This window comes from Hyperoodon ampullatus (assembly GCF_949752795.1).
Source record: "Hyperoodon ampullatus genome assembly, chromosome: 13".
NCBI classification, from domain to species: Eukaryota; Metazoa; Chordata; class Mammalia; order Artiodactyla; family Ziphiidae; genus Hyperoodon; species Hyperoodon ampullatus.
In genome coordinates, this window is record NC_136926.1 from 39131048 (window position 1) to 39150769 (window position 19722).

General features: G+C 46.5%; 1 protein-coding gene across 3 annotated transcripts in view; it reads left to right on the forward strand.

The window, feature by feature from the left end:
- GREB1L (GREB1 like retinoic acid receptor coactivator) overlaps positions 1-19722 on the forward strand; it is a gene marked incomplete at both ends in the record, with an annotated part of 129189 nt that overhangs the window by 99749 nt on the left and 9718 nt on the right. For all 3 annotated transcript variants that reach the window (XM_079717005.1, XM_079717006.1, XM_079717007.1), the window contains 10 exons: positions 1540-1673; positions 5549-5888; positions 9903-10018; positions 10708-10952; positions 13244-13815; positions 14021-14123; positions 16769-16924; positions 17196-17335; positions 19192-19353; positions 19496-19700. In XM_079717005.1, coding sequence (XP_079573131.1) covers positions 1540-1673; positions 5549-5888; positions 9903-10018; positions 10708-10952; positions 13244-13815; positions 14021-14123; positions 16769-16924; positions 17196-17335; positions 19192-19353; positions 19496-19700 — 2173 coding nt within the window. The remainder of the gene's footprint in view (positions 1-1539; positions 1674-5548; positions 5889-9902; positions 10019-10707; positions 10953-13243; positions 13816-14020; positions 14124-16768; positions 16925-17195; positions 17336-19191; positions 19354-19495; positions 19701-19722) is intronic.

Genomic DNA, 19722 nt, shown 5'->3' on the forward strand with positions numbered 1-19722 from the left:
TTATATATTTTAAGCTGCTGTGTAACCTTTATGAGTTGGAGAGTGTTTGAAGAAAAATGTCAGTACATAATAAATAACAAATAAAAGTGAGAATAAAATGCACAGGCAACACGACAGCAAGAAGAAATGACTATGAAAAAATAGTGTACAACAGAGGAAGGAAAACTGTTAAAAAAAAAACACCAGATACATGAACTCAAAAAGTTTATTGATTATTCTGGAGCTACTTAGTTTAAGGACAAGCAGTTTGTCACACATGTCAGGCTCCTCTGAGGAAATCTTTGTGTCACATCCCAAAATAGTTATTCATTTTCATAGTGATGATTGACATCAAGAAGGGGCATAGATTAAATACTGTGTATTCTGTTTTAGAAGGAAGAAAACTATATATTTCACCTTTAAAATGAATTTTGTTTGTAAAAGTTCAAGAGAATCACCATCATTAAGTAACATCAGAAAAGTTAAATTTCCTGTAATAGAGGCGTTTTTGAGTTTTTTGATCTCCAACGAGTTCTATAGAACTCATATGTATCAATTTACAGAGCTGCTTCGAGAAGGAAAAAAATCTGACCTGCTGACTGTACAAGCCTAAGAAATGCTCTTCCTCTAAAAACATCTGAACAAAAGATAGAGAAAACAAACCATCGATGTAGTTATAATCTGCCTTAAGAAAGCATATCAACATACCACTAATCACATACTAAGTTCATTTGAAGTGAAAGGAAATTTCAGTTAGTGCTTCAGAGATGATTGTAGAGTTGGTATCAGGTTATATAAGGAAACACAGTTTTTGTTCAGCTTTATTGAGGTATAACTGACAGATAAAAATAAAAGATATTTAAAGTATACATTGTGATGATTTATGTATACATTTTTAAAGGATGAGGATTCCTTCTATCTAGTTAATTAACACATTCATCACCAAATATATGTACATATACATACACACACATACAAATATGTTAGTTTCTTGAGGAACCTCCATACTATTTTCCATAGTGGCTGCACCAATTTACATTCCCACCAACAGTGCACAGAATTCCCTTTTCTCCACATCTACCGACACATCATCTCTCATCTTTTTGATGATAGCCATTCTAACAGGTGTAAGGTGATAGCCCCTTGTGGTTTTGATCTGCATTTCCCTGATAATTAGTGCTATTGAGCACATTTTCATGTACCTGTTGGCCATCTGTAGGTCTTCTTTAGAAAAATGTCTATTCAGATCCTCTGCCCATTTTTTAATTGGATTGGGGGGGGCGGGTTGCTATTGAGTTGTATGAGCTCTTTACAGATTTTGGATATTAGCCCTTTATCAGATAAATGATTTGCAAATATTTTCTCCCATTCAGTATGTTGCCTTTTCATTTTGTTTCCTTTGCTGTGCAGAAGCTTTTTAGCTTGATGTAGTCCTAATTGCTTATTCACAATTTGTTTAACGTTCCAGGCAATAGCCTATTACAGGTCCCTCCCCCAACCCCCAGAAAATAAGACACATTGTATCCTGCCGTCACTGGGTTTTGCTCTGTTTTGAACCAGGAGGACATGAGCTGCGAGGAGAAGCTGTACTTCGGCATGAACGAGTACAGTAAATCTCTTCAGTGGGGAATCACGAGCCCACTTCTGAGATGTGATGAGACTTTTGAAAAGATGGTGAACACACTCTTGGAGAGGTAAATAAGGACTTTCAACCTTTTCTTCAGCTGTACTTGCATGTCTGAAATAGCCAAACGTCTTTTGTGTCAGTGTCACAGGGAATTTTGGTGGAGCCCAGGCTGTGCAAATGACATGTGAAGGCAGAATAAAAATAGCCTTTCCTAAGATGACCTTTTACTCAGATGGGTTTTCTATGATCATCCAAGACCAACAAAGGAAACCAGTGACTCAGAGTGGGAGGTAGAACCACTTTCTGTGTTCTGAATTGTCTCCCAGGCAGGCTTCATTGCTGCACCCAGAGATGACTTGGGCACAGAGGGATTTGCTTATTAAAGACCATTCCTCTGAGGTTTGGCCTTCCCCACACTTTTACATTTTCCTCTCTTTTCTCCTCTGTCCACCACAGGCAAGTACACTCAGTAAAAACAAAACTTTACTCTGAGAGATTTGGAGTGTAGACTGAAGAAAATTAAAGAACAAACCGATCATTTAAGTGAGTTCAGTTCTAAGTGGCCCTCCTCCATCCCCGACCTTGGGGTTAAGATTCATGACTCTCTGTCTCCTTTTTCTTCCCCAATTCCAGGTCAAACTCTGGAAGAGCAAAGGGTTTTTCTGGGGTTTTTTCCTCCCTGATCTTGAACCATAGACTCAAAAAATAGGCAGAGGCATTAGAATTTAACATAATAGGGAATTCCCTGGCAGTCCAGTGGTTAGGATTTGGAGCTTTCACTTCTGTGGCCTGGGTTCAATCCCTGGTCAGGGAACTAAGATCCTGCAAGCCGTGAGGCGTGGCCAAAAAAAAAAAAAAAAAAAAGAATTTAGCTTACTAGAGGTCCCTCCCTGCCCTCCACTACAGTATTCTGTTTGATCATCCAGTGATGGGGGCAGTTGGGCACTATTTGATGAGGCACATTCTAATTTTTAGTAGCTCTAGTTCTTTATTTTTGGGGTTTTTTTTTTTTTTTTTTTGCGGTATGCGGGCCTCTCACTGCTGTGGCCTCTCCCGCCGTGGAGCTCCAGACGCGCAGGCCCAGCGGCCATGGCTCACGGGCCTAGCCGCCCCGCGGCATGCGGGATCCTCCCGGACTGGGGCACGAACCTGCGTCCCCCGCATCGCCAGGCAGACTCCCAACCACTGCACCACCAGGGAAGCCCTAGTAGCTCTAGTTCTTAAAACTGGCTCTAATTGATCACAAACCATGTATTTAACAAGCTGCCCTATAACTTTGCTAAGAAAAAAGAAAGAGAAATAGAAATGAGGACAGGGGGATACATCCTACCCAGCAAGTTATAATGCAGTGTCAGGAAAAGGAGCAGGCTTGGAGTAGGATTTTATGTTTTTGCAGCTGTTGGATTTGAGAAGACTTAACTGACACTGAGATGTTAATCCTTTCACAGCACATGTGATCTTAGATTTCCAGAATCATCCCATGAGTCTCCCCTTTGTTTCCCACCCTTCTGTTCCCTCTGCCCTCTTGGAACCTATCTTTTCTTCCAGTAACATCACTCGAAGTTTTTCTTTTTTTTAATTTATTATTATTTTTTTTTATTAGTTTCTGCTTTATAACAAAGTGAATCAGTCATACATATACATCTGTTCCCACATCCCTTCCCTCTTGCATCTCCCTCCCTCCCACCCTCCCTATCCCACCCCTCCAGGCGGTCACCAAGCACCGAGCTGATCTCCCTGTGCTATGCGGCTGCTTCCCACTAGCTATCTACCTTACGTTTGGTAGTGTATATATGTCCATGCCTCTCTCTCGCTTTGTCACAGCTTACCCTTCCCCCTCCCCATATCCTCAAGTCCATTCTCAAGTAGGTCTGTGTCTTTATTCCTGTTTTACCCCTAGGTTCTTCATGACATTTTTTTTCTTAAATTCCATATATATGTGTTAGCATACGGTATTTGTCTTTCTCTTTCTGACTTACTTCACTCTGTATGACAGACTCTAGGTCTATCCACCTCATTACAAATAGCTCAGTTTCGTTTCTTTTTATGGCTGTCACTCGAAGTTTTATAACTCGTATTTTAATGGATGATCCCATCAACTCCTATACAACTTTTGTAATACTTACAAAACTACAGTTACAGTTTAATACAAACAAAAAAAACTAGGGAAACTATTCACTTCTAAATTCATAGCTCTTTCAGTGTGAAATTTAAATGCCTGTATGTCAAAGTTACTCTTTGATCTAACTCTGGCTTTCCTACATGGCCCAGCAAAAAGCATTAAGCCTTAAACTTGGATCATCTGTGCCCAATTCCTCTAGCCAAGTCACCCCAGGCTAATAATAGCTATGATTTATTGAACACTTGAAGGGATTGGCCCAGGACTGATTGAACTGAAGGATTTCTTTACTTTTCCCCAATCTACTAAATTCTTATCACGTAAGAAGACATTGTCAGAGACCTGAATAAAATCCACACTCTGTCTCTGACCAGTTGGATGATCTTGGGAAAGGAGCTGAATTTCTCCCAACCTTTAACTCAGCCTCCTTCTATGAGAAGGTGGAGTGGTCAGAACCCAGGGAATCTGTGGTCCTTTCCAGCTCTAAGTACTTCAGAACCACACTAGTCATTTGATGACCCTAACTGGTATTTGACCCTGGGCTTTTCTGTGTAAAGCTGGTGATGACAGTTTCACTTTAAATAGAATTATAAAGTGGAGCAAAGGTGAAATCCCCCACTGGCCTACCCAGCTGCTAGGCGGCTGCATGTGCTACCAGCTGGCATCCAGAAGGGAAGTTCAGACTCGCCATTGTTTTGCAGGCTCCACGAGAGGCTTGGCCAAGCTCGGGTCCAGGGCCTTGCTTTGCCTATGCCTACTTTCTTGATACCTGCAAGCACCTCTTCATGCCTGCAAGTGGGTCCTCTTTGCCCATTTGTATTCATTCTGTCAGCAGGCTTGGCTTTCTGAGGAATAGCACATTAATGAGAGGTTTATTTTCTGCCTGCTCTGTAATCGTAAAAACTGCCAATTTGGCAGTCCAGTGAAGGGTGGAGGGAGGGGAATGTTGAGGTGAGTCAAGGACACCCCTACTATTTGCTGGGCACCCTTCACCGAGCAGGGGCTCAGGTGGATAGGAGGCCACACCACTAGGGGGTGCTATTTCTCCAGCCAGCTCCAAGTTTTCTCCATCTTTATGGGAAGATACTGTTATTGCTACAAAGGAGCTGACCTCAAATTAGCAATAATAATTACTCTTTTTACTCCTGATACTCCACAGACATTACACTAGTGTCTCAGTTTCCTTAACTGTAATCTGAAGTATAAGAGAAATAAGCTAACAAGCATTCTAACCCCAAGCCACCAGCAAGAGGTTAGGATCTAGGGATGATCCATTATGGCTCTGTTGAAAATATGAACAGACCAGTGCTTCTCAAAGTGCAATGTGATTGTATAAAATAGATAACTAATAAGAACCTGTTGTATAGCACAGGGAACTCTACTTCGCCACACAGTGGAAACTAACACAACACTGTAAAAAACTATACCCCCCCCAAAAAAAGCAATGTAATACAAATCACCTGGGGACCTTGTCCAGCCTGATTCTGATTCAGTACATGTGTGGTGGGAGGCTTTGGCGGTTCTAACAAGCTCCCAGGTGGTGCTGCTGTTGGGTGATGCTGCTGGTCCAGAGACCGCACTGGGAGAAGCTCGGGTCACTAGACTGTCCCTAAACCTCGTGAACTTGCTATACCTATCCTAGCAGGTTTTGTGAGCTCACCTTTTCCTTCTAGTGATGGGGGCTTCAAGGTCATTCTAGAGCTCAAGCCCCACTCCTGTCACGAACCCCTTCCTGCCATGCTTGGTCTGCATTCCTACAGCACAGACCTCGCTGTCCCAGTGAGCCCCACGCCCAGATGCTAGCTCCCTGTGTTCTGTTGAAGGTACCCCAGGCTGCACAGCATGGTCGTCCGCTGCTACCTCCTCATCCAGCAGTACTCGGAGGCTCTGATGGCTCTCACCACCATGGCGTCCCTCCGAGACCACAGCACGCCGGAAACACTCAGCATCGTGGATGACCTCCTCAGCTGCCCAGGAAAAAACAAAAGTGGGAGGGGACACATGCTCATTCTCAGGGTGCCCTCCGTGCAGCTGGCGATGCTGGCCAAGGAGCGGCTGCAGGAGGTGCGCGACAAGCTGGGGCTGCAGTACCGCTTCGAGATCATCCTCGGGAACCCCGCCTCTGAACTCACTGTCGCAGCCCACTTTGTGGCGCGATTAAAGGTTAGCAATGGACAGACGTTTGTTCTGTTTTCTAGGACTCCCGTGTAGGTGGCTCAGAGGCCTGAGTTTGATAGAGTTTTGCACATGTGTCAGTGTGATCTTCGTGACCATGTTAAGGCTAAACTAAGGGACGTGTCCACTTTCCTAGTTTAATAAGATTCTGTCCGGCCCCCCTTTTAGCACATGCATGCAGTTGGTCTTCCATGCTCTCCAACTGCAGGTGCAAAAATGCGATGACCCAATTTCACCCCATGTTTATTGACCTTGTTCGAGATGCATCTAGCCCACGGCCATCTGTTTTCTCAGAAAAAAAGGTAAGTTGTTCTCTCGGACCTCCGTGGGGCACGCCTTTAAGTATCATCCGTTCACTGAATCTTTTCTGTCCGTGTAGCCTGTCTGTCTGCTCAGAGTGGGTCAAGTATCCTGTTTCATCTTCAGTGCTCATAGAGAACTAGTCCCCACCCTCGTGCATGTGGATCCCCCAACAGTTTGCTGTTTCTTTGTATTTGCTTTGGCCCCGAGGCGTGGGCTGGGCTGAGATTCAGCCGAGCCTCCTGCAGAGGGATTTGTGCATGGCTAAGCGCCGCCCATCCTCCACCCCCGCCCCGCCCCCCTGCACGGCCAGGGACGCACTGCTTTTCCTGAACCCCTCCTGTCAGGCATGGCGGGCGGGGGAGAATTTCTTAATCAACTAACCTAAATCTCTACCTCATGCCCTGCTCAGACTTTTCTGGGGACTTTTATAATCCAATGTGTCCCCGACATTTGACAGCATTTCATAAAATCCTGCGTACACATAGATATGGTACTAAGCTAGGTACTATGTGTCTGGGGTAGACCGACATGGTTTCTGCACCTTGCACACTAAACACTGAGCTAAACTGGGTGAAGAAAAACCTAGTTTGACACAAACTGTATGAAAAGAAAGCACGTAGTCTTAGGGGATTTGCATTCCCACCTTGGGCTGCAGTTTACCATCCGCAAAATGAGTGTTGGACTGCATGATCTCTAAGAGCTCTAGTTCGAGGATTATTATTTAGTGTTCATAAAGCATTTTGCAAATGTAAGCCTTTGTATTGTATTCTATTACCTATCTTGAATAATCCAAAATGCAAACAACATGTCTTGTATTAGCTTGATACGTAGCTGGAACAAATAAATCTGTCTAAAAATAGAAGCTCCTCTATTTAGTGGAAGTTGTAACATTTACATTTCACATATGGATATATAGATATAATGCTCACAATATTAATTTAGAGTCATAGACCACATTACAGCAGAATTCCTGGGATAACTAACAAATTTCAGAGTCCTGAAATTCTTCTTACAGTATAATTCATAGAGGCATAGGTTGTGGGATAATCTGAATAATGCTAATAATGATGAGGAATCTGGAAAAGCAGATAATCAGCACTGCTCTGTGAAGTCTCACACACCTACTGCAGGGAGATGGTCTAAAAGGATGTGAGGCTGCAGGGACTTCTCTGGGTCTCCACTGACCCTGACCAAGTGCAGCTACTTACAGAGTCTTAGGTCATTTGTTCGGACCCTTCAGGAATGCCAATCACTAAGTCAGTATAAATCAGCAGTCCTAAATAATATGCCCCTCTGGGCCATTGTTTGAAAACTGCAGTCAAGACCTGAGCTTCCTAGCCTGGCTGCTAGCACATCAGAATCACCTGCAGGGTTTCCAAAGGGCTGCTGGGAGTGTGCGCCATACACGAAGGGGGTCTCAAGTAATTACTTCTCAGAGCAGTTATATCTCAATTCTCATGAGTCGCTGCCAGGCACCAGCCACACAAAAGAGATTTCCATACGCTCAAAACCTCTCGATCACATCAATCCATCCTTTTTATATTCTCTATTTGTGTGGAAGTGAAAATTTGAAATCCCTTTGGGATGTTCACATCCTAAGAAAGACGACCACTTGCCAGGTGGTCTCTGTTTCACCTGTTTATTTCTTTTTTTAAAATTTTGTTTGTTTATTGGCTTGTATTTCTACCCCCATAGCCTGAAATTTCTATGAGGACTTTTCCTCTCAATGTGAATAGCACCCAATGAAGTTTCAGGTACAAAAGAGGCACATGTAAAAATTGTTAAATTAATTAACCATTGTAGCATTCTTTGACTCTCATTCACTCTTTTTCTTTTTCACCTGTTTATTTCTAAATTACCAACTTTACCACTGACGAGATAGCACCAGTGTGCCTTTCATCTCTAACGCTGGGTAAAATCCAATGCCTCTTTTTCCATTAGATGGTCTTATTTTTGTGCTTACCTCTAATTATCCTTTAGAAATCATGGTTAACTTATAAGTGATAACAAGTACTTTGGAAGGATACAAGGTTTATATCTAAATAAATCAGTTCATCCAGAAGGCCTGTGAAGCTTTCATTAGATTTCCTTGGCCTTGAACCCCATATTATCCCTGAAGTCAATGCTCTCCTAGTCTTTTGTGTTGTCTTAACTGCCTCTGCAGGAAAATCCTGAGGGCATGACAGATCCATAGAAGAATGGCAGCCATCAATCATCAGAAGTAACAATGTGACAGAAAAGCATTTTATAGGGGGTTTAGCTAGCTCTGATTGGTCAAGAGTAAAAGTGGAATTTGTTTAATCATCTTTTGAAAATAAATCTCCTTATAAAACATAATATCTGTTATCCCATCATTATAACCCAACCTCATTCTCGATAGAACGATGAAATATATTCGAGGAGACTCCAGTGTCAGGGATATCATAAATCCAATGTGAAGGCTTATGAGTAAAACGATTCCTATTTGCAGAATTATTTGCTTTGAATTAGGTAATGTTCTGGTTCCCTTTGACATGAAAATATATGGAAAACTGAATTGGGGGGGAGAAACTTTCTGCTAATATCTTAAAAAATATTTTGACAGATTAATTTTCTAAGACATAGAAAGTCTCTCAAACTTGTAAACAGTTACGTAGATCCACTGAGTTCTCTTTGGCATGCAAACATATGATAAAAGATTGGGCAACAAGATTCAGGTTGGTTCTTCCAATTTTACAAGTTATACACATTTTACTTGAAGTAATTGTGGGTATATTTAATTCCAAAGACTGGTTTTCCTAGACATACACAAATCAGTAAACAAACTCTGTTATATCATATCATATCTTGCCTGATATATTTCTTTTGATCCCATTCTGATTTTAGCAAAGGAAGTACCAGTCTATTTTAAAATAAAATTGTATGCATTACTTAATACCTCACTTCTTAGTCCTTGTTCCCAAAAGCATTATCTGAAATGCCAGTTCATTTCTTATAATAACTCCTGCTAGAAAGCCGATATAAAGCACAGTTAGATCTACACACTTCATAAAAAGTAGTAGAAACCACCTTATCTACTTAAGAGATGGTTTATTTTCTCTCTGCTCTAAAACAGACAGAAAAGTCTATAAGATCTTTTCACTTCTGAACATCTTTCAAGTTGGGATTTTCTTCCTCTTGATATATTCATGCTTTCAAGATTGATGTTCCATTTATTAAAGATATTCGTGTGTGTATATGTATATATGGGTTAATATATATGAGAAGTTGATTACGTGTGAGTTTTGTTGAGATTCTTTTATTAGTCATTTACAACTGAAATAGTCTTTTTCAGTCAATCAGTCCGAAGAGTCTGTCTATTATATGAAGGAAGTGTACTTAAGAGCCTTGAGTCTACTAGTTTAACTAGGATTTCTGTAAGGTTTGCACCATCGGTGGAATATTTCATATTGTATGTTTCTTTGACCTGTGTGGCTAATGTATGATATAAATCAAGATCTCCTGTTTTATCCTACTGCGATAAAACGAAAGGCTACATTCTTCTAGAGTGCTTTGTGTATGTTTTTTAGTAGTAATTAAAATATATGTACACACACAAACACACTTATTGGAAGTCATTTGGAACCACAGATGTGTATAAAGTCTGGCTGTAGAAACCTTTAAGAAGGTGGGAACTTAAATGAAGGGTTTTAATTTTATTGTGTGGGTCCCTCTCTACAGACTTGGAGAGGAAATGAAGCAGAAGAGTGGACCCCTCGGACGTACCAAGATCTAGAAGGTCTGCCTTGTATTGTGATATTAACTGGCAAAGATCCCCTTGGAGAAACCTTTCCCAGGTACAATGTGAATCATTAGTTTTTATTTTCCATTAGTTGCCCACCTGAGCTGGTGGTTAAAACTTGGCTGATGCTCCCCCATTTCATTCACTTGGCAAGTGAGAAGAGAATTGTTTTATTTGGAGATATAAGAAATGTAGCCTTCCTTGAGTCTTTCTTTGACTTTCCAGAGATAGCCTAGCAATCTGGGGAATGGGAGATAGCCACACATGAGAAGTGTTTATGCATCGAAGCAGGGCAGCCAGAGGGGCAGGGAGGAAAAGCACTGTCCCCAGTGAGGAGTTTTGGGGATGAAGTGTCTCTGTTAGTGTCTCTGTTAGTCTGCTGTTCCCTCAAGGATCCAGGGCCTGTAGGTTGGAAGGCAACAGCGCCAATAATCATAGCACTCACTGAATGCTTACCGTGTGTCAGGCATTGTCCTAAATACCTTACCCTTGTCGTGCCATTCATTCCTTTCAGTAACTGGGTCAGCTGGACACTGTTACTCTATTTTATATGTGGAGAAAATGAAGTGACTAGTCCAAGGTCCTAAGCTAGGAGGTGGCAGAGCTGAGGTTCACATCAGGCATTACCTGGCACCGAAGCTCACGATTTTGACTGCTGCGCCGCACCCAGACACCCAGACACACATAAACATGGCGTGCCTCACCAAAGACAGACTCGCCAAAGATATCCTTACTTTCGTGCAGGTCTTTGAAGTACTGTGACCTCCGGTTAATTGATTCAAGCTATTTAACTCGCACGGCCTTGGAGCAGGAGGTGGGTCTGGCGTGCTGCTACGTCTCAAAAGAGGTCATCCGGGGGCCCACTGCTGCCCTGGACCTTAGTGGCAAGGAGCAAGAGAGAGCCGCCGTCGGCGAGAACGGTGCCGAGGAGCTGCTCATGGACCTGGAGAGGCCCCAGAGCAACAGCAGTGCCGTCACTGGAACCTCAGGTCAGTACTTTCTCTTTCAAGGGATCAGAGGCAGGAGTGAGGAGGGGGGCAGGAGTATGGAAGGCAGAGGCATCTGCTGACTCCCATCAAGACTTTCAGAGCCTTGGGTGACTCAGGCATCCTGTCCAGACCTTGGTTCTCCGGGAGAGATACTTGGAAAACATGACTCTTGAGCAGCCACAAGATACGTTCCTGGGGAAGCATTTAATGAAGAGCTTGCTAATAAGCTAAATAATACAGAAAATAAATTTCATCAACCCCAGCTGCCACCATTTTCCCTAGTCTCTCTCACCCTAATCATCTCATAGATATTATGCATCTGATATTTGCACAAAGGCCTTCTTTTCCTTCCAGATCCTGAAGCTGTAAGTTTTTGCTAATTGGCCTAGTATCTGGCACAAAGTATTTGTTTGAATGAATGAATGAATGAGTGACTTTTCTAAGTACTTAATGGCAAGTGTTTGTATACTGAAGGCTACTCTGGGACCATGGGTTGACTGATGGATGATCCAGTCTGCAGCCTGCCAGCCACTCTCTTATTGTGTTACTGTGTGGTTGACGGCAGTGCTTGGCATCAGTTTTCTTCTGATAAATAGGATTAAGCAAATACAGCACTATTTCCATTTTTTTCTGTGAAAGTTATAATAAAGCTTCATATAGAAAACTTGGAGAAGGTAATGAGGTATAGAGAAGAGATAAAAAATGAAAACTCCACAGCAGAGGGAACCACCATTTGTGTTCCTTCTCCCCCGTGCTTCCCTTCTCTCATCTCCATGACACACACACGCAAACACACACACACCATTTCATGGCCAAAAGCAGCACCAATCTTTCTATTCACTCTGTCAGCTGCTGTCAGATGGGCTCCCTATGAGAACTGAAAGGCAGGTATCTGTGGGGTTTTCTGACTTTCTGTGGTGCCCCTCAGCCTGGAAGAGCATGGAGACTGTCCTTTGGGGTCTTCCCAGCTGCTCCACTCAGTCAGGGGTCAGGGCTGTACCTCCCCCACCCCATCACTACAGGCTCCCCAGTTCTGCCTCTGCGACCAGGTCAGAATAAAGGGGAGAGGTTGGGAGGAGTGTAAAGGGTAATAGAGGGGAGGGGGACTATCACATCTAGAAGCTTTTGGATACCGGCATCAGTGACGGAGAGGCAAGGAAGGTAGGGGTGGGGATGGTGATGAGCGTTGGACTTCCTTCCTGTGGCTCTTTAATCAGCCCCACAAGCCTCACTCTTCTGGCCTTGTTCTGATTAACTCACACAAAGGTAATGATTTGCCTTCTGCTGTTTTTAGAGTTTTGCCCGCTTTCAGGATGCATGTGCTGCACACACACACACACACACACAATCACACAATCACACACACCCCCCACCGGCCTTGGGGTGACTCTGAGAGTCCTCAGAGGGGCTCACTGCCCAAGGTGTGCAGGCCCGTGGACTCCAGGGCCGATGAAGGGAGAGGAAAGCCCTCACACAAAAGTCAGATGAGCAGTGGAGTGACCGTGTCACGAGCCTCTGGTTACTGGCTATTCATCTAGGATCTCCCAAGGTTGGGATATGACCCCCAGGCCTGGGAAGCACCGATCTGAGCCAGAGAGGGCCTGCAATCTTGAATGTAATGAGCTTCTGGTTTGTCCTCAAGCCAAAGAGGGGCTGATGGACTAGAGGGGAAAACATGTTTGAAGTGAATTGGCCGCAGGTGCAGGGATCTCTGGGCAAGAGCAGCATCTCGCTGGGAGGATATAAAGTTCTCCATTCCCACGGAGCCGCTTCCCACGCTGGTCTGGGCGTCCATGGAAGGGGCTGCACGCTGGGGAGGTATCCAGAGCCAGAAGCGTGGGGCCCTGGGACCCCCAGAAGGAGGCGAGTGGCACTGGGGCAGGACTTGGATGTGAGCCTGTGTCGGTCAGGGTCCTGGAATGAATCAGAAGGCTTATCCAAACGAGGTAACCTGAGGAGAGTTGAATATGCCGGCAGGATGCAGCCAAGGAGCAGGAGATGGCGTAGTCGACCCCAGGGGGCCCGGACCACCTCGCGCCCTGAAGACGCCGGGGAGGGGGTGGGGGGGACGGGCAGACATGGGCCCCGGAGGAAGCCGGGGCGTGGGGTGGGGGAGTACCGATTTCCTATGGCGTCTCCACTGGCCGACCCCACGCAGGAGCCGGGGAGGGGGGGCAGGACGCTGTGTAGTCCGCGCACGGCCGGGCCCCCGGGCCTCCAGGCCGGTCCCCCTGGCAGGGGCGGCGGTGACAGAGCGGGCGCGCGGCGGGCTGTTGTCCGTCCTCTTTCAGGCTCCATCATGGAGAACGGGGTGAGCTCGTCCAGCACCGCCGACAAGTCCCAGAAGCAGCTCCTGACCCCCAGCTTCCGGAGCCCGGCCAACAGCGTGGGGCTGGACGAAGGGGTCTCGGCGGGCCTGGCGGGAGCCGGAGAGACCCTGAAGCAGGAGTGTGACTCCCTGGGCCCCCAGATGGCGAGCAGCACCACCTCCAAGCCGTCGTCTTCCTCGCCGGGGCCCGGGGCGCCGCGGTGGCCAGGACAGCCGGCGCCGGGCTGCCGGGGCGCGCAGGCCGCGCTGCCCCCGGTCGTGATCCTGTCCAAGGCGGCCTACAGCCTCCTGGGCTCGCGGCGGGGCGGCAAGCTGCCGGCGTCCGCGGCCCTGCTGCCGCACCCCGACGTGGCCTGGGCCAGCCCCCTGCGGCCGCTGCTGCCCGGGCACGCGAGCGCCGAGGAGCAGTCCCTCTACTACCGCCGCTGGACCGCGGCGCGGCCGCACCACGCCGACCACGGCAACCAGGCCGAGCCCGCCTCGGGCGCGCGGCCCTGCCATCCCCGCCGCCTGCTGCTGACCGGGCCCCCGCAGGTAGGGAAGGGTGCCGGGGGGGTGGGGGTGGGGGGGCTGGGGTCTCCGGAGGAAGGGCCAGAGAGGGGAAGAGGGGGTCTCGCGTTGGGGTCCGGCGGTCGGGGCACGGAGGCCCCCCACTCCGGCAGGGAGACGCGGAAGAGCCCACGTGTGAAATCTCTTTTCTCTTTTCCGCCTCTCCCCTCCCTAAACCTCTCTCCACCAGGTGGGGAAGACTGGTTCCTACTTGCAGTTCCTGAGGATCCTCTTCCGCATGCTCATCAGGCTCCTGGAGGTGGACGTGTACGACGAGGCAGAGATCAACACCGGTGAGTTCCGAGCCGGCAGCGTGGGTATTAACACCACAGCCGGAGCTTCCCGCGTCCTCCTGGGGGTATACATGCGCTCATGGCCAGGGTGCTCGAGAGGTTAAAGGTCGTGAGCCAGCAAAGAGTTGTAAGCAAGCTGTGGCCGAGTTGAGCTCCCTGAGGTCGGGGTGGGTCTTCCCCTCTTTCGACTCCCGATCCCCTCTGTGTCCTTCCTGTGCGACGCTGAGCAAAGAGGCATCTCATAAAGCCCTGTCAGGTGGGTTCACTGCTCAGATGGTCAAACTGTCCAGGTTTAAAATTCGAGTGCAGTGGCCTACTGCTTAAGGGTTCAGGGCATGTTTTATACTCTGGATAACCAGGCCTTTGTTGTTCGTCAGAGTAGACGTATGTTTTGCCTGCTGGCTCCTAGGGAAGGTGTGTGGGTTGCTACGACGAAAGGAAAACTTCCAGAAGCAGAACAGAACCCTGGTGCTGTAAACAACCCCTTGGCACTGGCAGTAAGATGCAGGGGCTGGTGCTTGACAGACTAGCCTGTGCCTCCTGCCCAGCTTCTTGGCACTTCCACCCCGGCTGTCACCTGTGAAGGAGGCAGTTCTGCTATGCAGTCCGTCCAGCAAGGCCAGAAAGGGGGCATGAGCAGGGGTCAGCCAGCATTAGCTCTGCAGCCGGGGGAGTGTGGCTTCAAACTATGGCTTCACATCTCAGAACAGAATGACCGTGTGCTGGAAGGAGAACAGGGAGGGGTAGGGGCAGGAGAGAGAAGTGGTGGTTCTTCCTAAGCCCCTCAGAGATGATTCCAGAAAAGGGAAAGGCCTTATCATCTTCCATCAGATTAGCCCTTGGAGACCTCCCCTCACTTGCTTTTCCTGAATAGTTGGATCTGTTCTGTGACCAGCCCAAGAGACTAGTTTAGTTCAGAACAAGACTTAGGTAAAATCAGCCATATTTAATCATTTTACTATGGCTTTTGGCTCTATTTCCATCCTCACCAGTTCACATCCATGATTCCAGACACAGACACACAATTCCACCTTCCTATCCACATCTCCTTGTTTGTGTCCCCAGCTGAGCTGTACCAGACCCCCAGGCCCACCACAGAGGGGACTGAAACACCCTGGGCTGCATGGAGCGGCCTGGGCCCCAGGGACAGGGGCAGAGCCAAGCAGACAGGAATGAGGGGCCGTCATCCGCTGACTTTCCCCCAGGCTCCTTGGCGCTGCAGGAGAGTGATGCCTTTACTTTTCGCCTCAGATCCTGCTACAGGGCCTACAGCTGTGAGAGTCAAACCTGGCCTTTGTAACGAGAAGCACTGTTAGTTTGGCTTTATTCCTTCACCCTCATTTTAGTGCAGGTGAATGCAGTGGTGCTCTGGAGAGGCACAAGGACACCTTTTTTTAAAACTAGAATAAGCTTTAACTTTTAAATAAAATGCATACTTTTAAAATAAAACTTTAAAAAAATAACTAAGTTTACTTTTATTTTTGGCTGCATTGGGTCTTTATTGCGGTGCACGGGCTTTTCATTGTGGTGGCTTCTCTTGTGGAACACGGGCTCTAGGTGCACGGGCTTCAGTAGTTGTGGTGCTCAGTCTTAGTAGTTGTGGCACTGGAGCTCAGTAGTTGTGGCACCCAGGCTTAGTTGCTCTGCGGCATGTGGGATCTTCCCGGACCAGGGCTCAAACCTGTGTCCCCTGAATTGGCAGGCGGATTCTTAATCACTGTGCCACCAGGGAAGCCCCTAAAAAAATAACTTTTAAATAAAATGCTCAGGGATATAAAAATAAGCAGTATTGTGTTTAAAAGCTAATAGCTGTAATTCTAGTCTTTAGGCCTTTTTTGTTGTAATTTTTTTCTTCGTTTCTTCCTTTGAACGTTGTCTTCAGCTTGATCTTATAGTTTTTAGTGTTAATAACAAATATCATCTACTGGACACCCACCATGTGCCTGCCACTGTCTTAGCACTTTCAATATGCCATCTGGAATCTTTACAACAATCAGGGGACCCTGAGAGGTGAAGGTGCCTGCAGGTGTGAAGTCACAAGTGGTGGGGCCTGGACTCAAACCCAGGGCCCCAGGCTGTCAACCTGGACTGCATGTCAGAACCACTTAAGGAGCTTTAAACACCACGATAGGTGCCTGAGTGATGAAGGAGGTTCTGGGCAGTGTGGCCTGAGCACAGGGATTTTACAAGCTTTGAGTGATTCATAATAAGCAGCAGACACTGAATCTTGCTCAGTGCGTCCCTGAAATCTCTTCAGCATCAACATCTTAAAACCCCACAACTAAAACTCTAAGACAGAATTCAGATCATCCAAAATTAAATAAAATTTTAAGGCAATTTGGGGGGCTGGGGTGGGAGACCAGTTGATCTCCTAGTTGTGGAAGTTTGTGGACTGGGTGTGCAGAGGCTAATGATGGGGACCAGTGAGGACAAGCGTCTCTCCCGGCGGGGGTCTGAAGGGACAGTCTGCTTCCCTCTACCCTGGACATGGGAGGGAGCTCATTTTTCAGAAAGGCCTTTGTCCACCCACCTGGGCGGACAACATACATACATACAACCTTCCATCCCTGACACTTGAGAGAGAAGGAGGGAGGCCAGTCGGTCTGGTCTGCCTGCTCTGTGCACTTTCTTTCTTCTTGGCCTAGATCACGGTGAAAGCAGTGAAGTGAGCCAGTCGGAGGGAGAGCCCTGGCCTGACATCGAGAGCTTCAGTAAAATGCCCTTTGATGTCAGTGTGCATGACCCCAAGTACAGTTTGATGAGCCTGGTATACACTGAGAAGCTGGCAGGGGTCAAACAAGGTCAGTGCAAGTGGAGGCTAAAGGTCAAGGGTTCACCTAAATGAGGGCAAGAGGCCTGGGGCAGTTTAGTCTTTGAGAGCGGCTTCATTCATTCTCCTCTGCTTTTCTCTCGTTTTACACACATACATGTCACCTTTTCATTTTCATAGCTGCCTCTCGGCATAAGTTACAGAATCCTGGAAAAAGCCCTTCTGGGGAGTGGGGGACTTTCTTCCCAAGCATAGGGGCTTCAAGCACATCACGGGAAGGTCTTTTGCCCCTTTATACACAGAAGCAATAAAGGAATCCAAAGTTGAGGAGCCCCGGAAACGAGAAGCCGTGTCCATGATGCTGACCAAGTACGCGGCCTACAACACCTTCCATCACTGCGAGCAGTGCCACCAGTACATGGACTTCACCTCTGCCTCCCAGGTGCAGCCCCTTTGCCCTTGCCTGTTACCCAATGTGGATCTTGTATGTAAGAGAGGAAAAGTCCCAGTTTCAAGCCCTAGACAGAGGATGGCTTATATATGAGATGGAGCCACTCATTTGTGAGCAAAATGCTTGAAGTAATTGATTAAGGTGATTTGGGGTTTACTAATAAAGGATTATGGGTGGGGGAGGGTGGGTGAAAGAAACTGAGTTTGTGTCTTAAGTCACTTCATCAAAATGGTTACATGTGTCGTGTTTAGATTAGAAAGTAGCTGAGGTGTCTATCTGTGATTCCGAAAAAGCTGGATATTACAGTATGTTTGGCAAAAGGGTCTTTTCCCTCCTTTGGGTTGTTGATGAAAATGGTGCTATTATCTACAAATTTGTAGGGTGCGCCCTTTGAGCTGTGAACAAGTCTTGATTTGCAGAGACCTAGTCTCCCTCTTACACCAGCGAGTGATGGTTTTGACCATAGGCATACAGAGGAGTCAGTGTTTGCTTTTTTATTTGGAGAGAACTGAGCGGTGGGAACACAGAAGGGGAGCAAATACCCCATAGCATTTAGCTTCTTATTGGCCGGAGCGTCTTTAAGCACAGAAGATGGGAAAGGCAACCAATGATGGTCATATCCAGCGCCTGTTTGGGGGAGAAGCTCCATGTTGCTTTCCCCTACTTTACCTTCTTGACTTCTATATTACTTGGCTCTGAACACCTAGAACAACTCTTCCTCCCTATAGGATGTGATGAGTGGATGCCCCCCAGACTTGCTTCTGCTCTTGAGGACCAGGTCTTCACTCTTTCCCCACAGGGTACTAGGAGGGATATACTGATCATTCTGCTCTTCTGGTACAAGTTACGTTTCATACCCCATTTGTTTTCTTGTGTTATTGAAAACTTTTGGTGGGCTAGTTTGAAATCAGCTCACAATGCCTTATAGGATATAGAGGATTCAAGTCCCCTGATCTATAAATCATCAGGTTTTAGAACATTTATTAAAAACCCACTATTTAAATAGTTTCTGTGTGATTACAGTACCAAGTAGTAAATTCCAATACTTGCGAAGCAGAATGAAGGAGAATTTAAGGGAAGAATTACAATATTATTTCTCTATGAAGGTAATATTTAGGTTAAAACTCTTGGGAAAACTACCTGGATTCTAGTGGCTGCTGAAAAGTGATGGTATCTTTTCATTAAGCCAAGTATTGTCTGCATTCTAAAGACCTTTATTTAGTCATTCACTGAGATGGGTTACTGAGAGAGTGTGAACTTATCAGCAATTTAAAAAATAGGTTAGGTTTATATTTGGCTTGGATGAGTCAGAGGTCTCTCCTGGAAGCCAGAGTTCTAGGCTAAATGACTGTTCAGATATCTTCAGCTTCTACTGTAGCTAGGAAAGATGGGGCCACAGAGGCACTTTAATAATGTCAGTCTTTATAGTTTACTTAGAAAAATGATATTCATTTGACCTGACCCACACAGAATCGTTTTCTCCCATCACTGGGCACCTTTGGGAATGTTTACGTGGCAGGACATCCCCTCGGTATACTGGACCTCCGTAGGACTGAGCAGCAGTGGTTCTAAGAAGGAGAGAAATGCAGATAGTTTCCAGCAACAGGTATTTCTCCACACACGGAGAGGCTGTGTAGGGGCGAGATGCTTGGCTCTCTTGTCAGCGGCAGCCACTGAAAGATGAGGTGTCTGCCTTTCCAGCCCTCTGGACACTGCACGCACAGCAGGTCTGGTGGCAGGCAGAAGTTCAGGTTAGTTTGCCTCTCTCAGTAACAGCCTTAACAAGTGGCCTGGAGGTTTGAGAACCGTGAGTTTACATTCCCTCCCTTTCTTCTCTGCAAACGCAGATGTCCGACTCCACCCTTCACGCCTTCACATTCTCTTCCTCTATGCTGGGAGAAGAGGTGCAGCTCTATTTCATCATTCCCAAATCCAAAGAGAGTCATTTTGTCTTCAGCAAGCAGGGCAAACACCTGGAGAGCATGCGGCTGCCCCTGGTTTCAGACAAGGTGGGTGATAGCGTCTGGACACAAGGACTGACAGGCCTCAGGTATTAGATCAGGTTCTCTAAGCTTCTGATATCTAAGGGTTCTAATTTCTCTTTTTGGTCTCTGGTCCTTTCTTTCCCTTTTTCTTTTTCTCTTTCAGCAGAATTTGAATTCGGTCAAGAGTCCTATTTTCACTCCTTCCAGTGGTCGCCACGAGCACGGACTCCTAAACCTCTTTCACGCCATGGAGGGCACCAGCCACCTGCACTTACTGGTGGTTAAGGAGTATGAGATGCCACTGTACCGCAAGTACTGGCCCAACCACATCATGCTGGTGCTTCCTGGCATGTTCAATAACGCAGGCGTGGGTAAGAGGGCCCCCGGATGGGG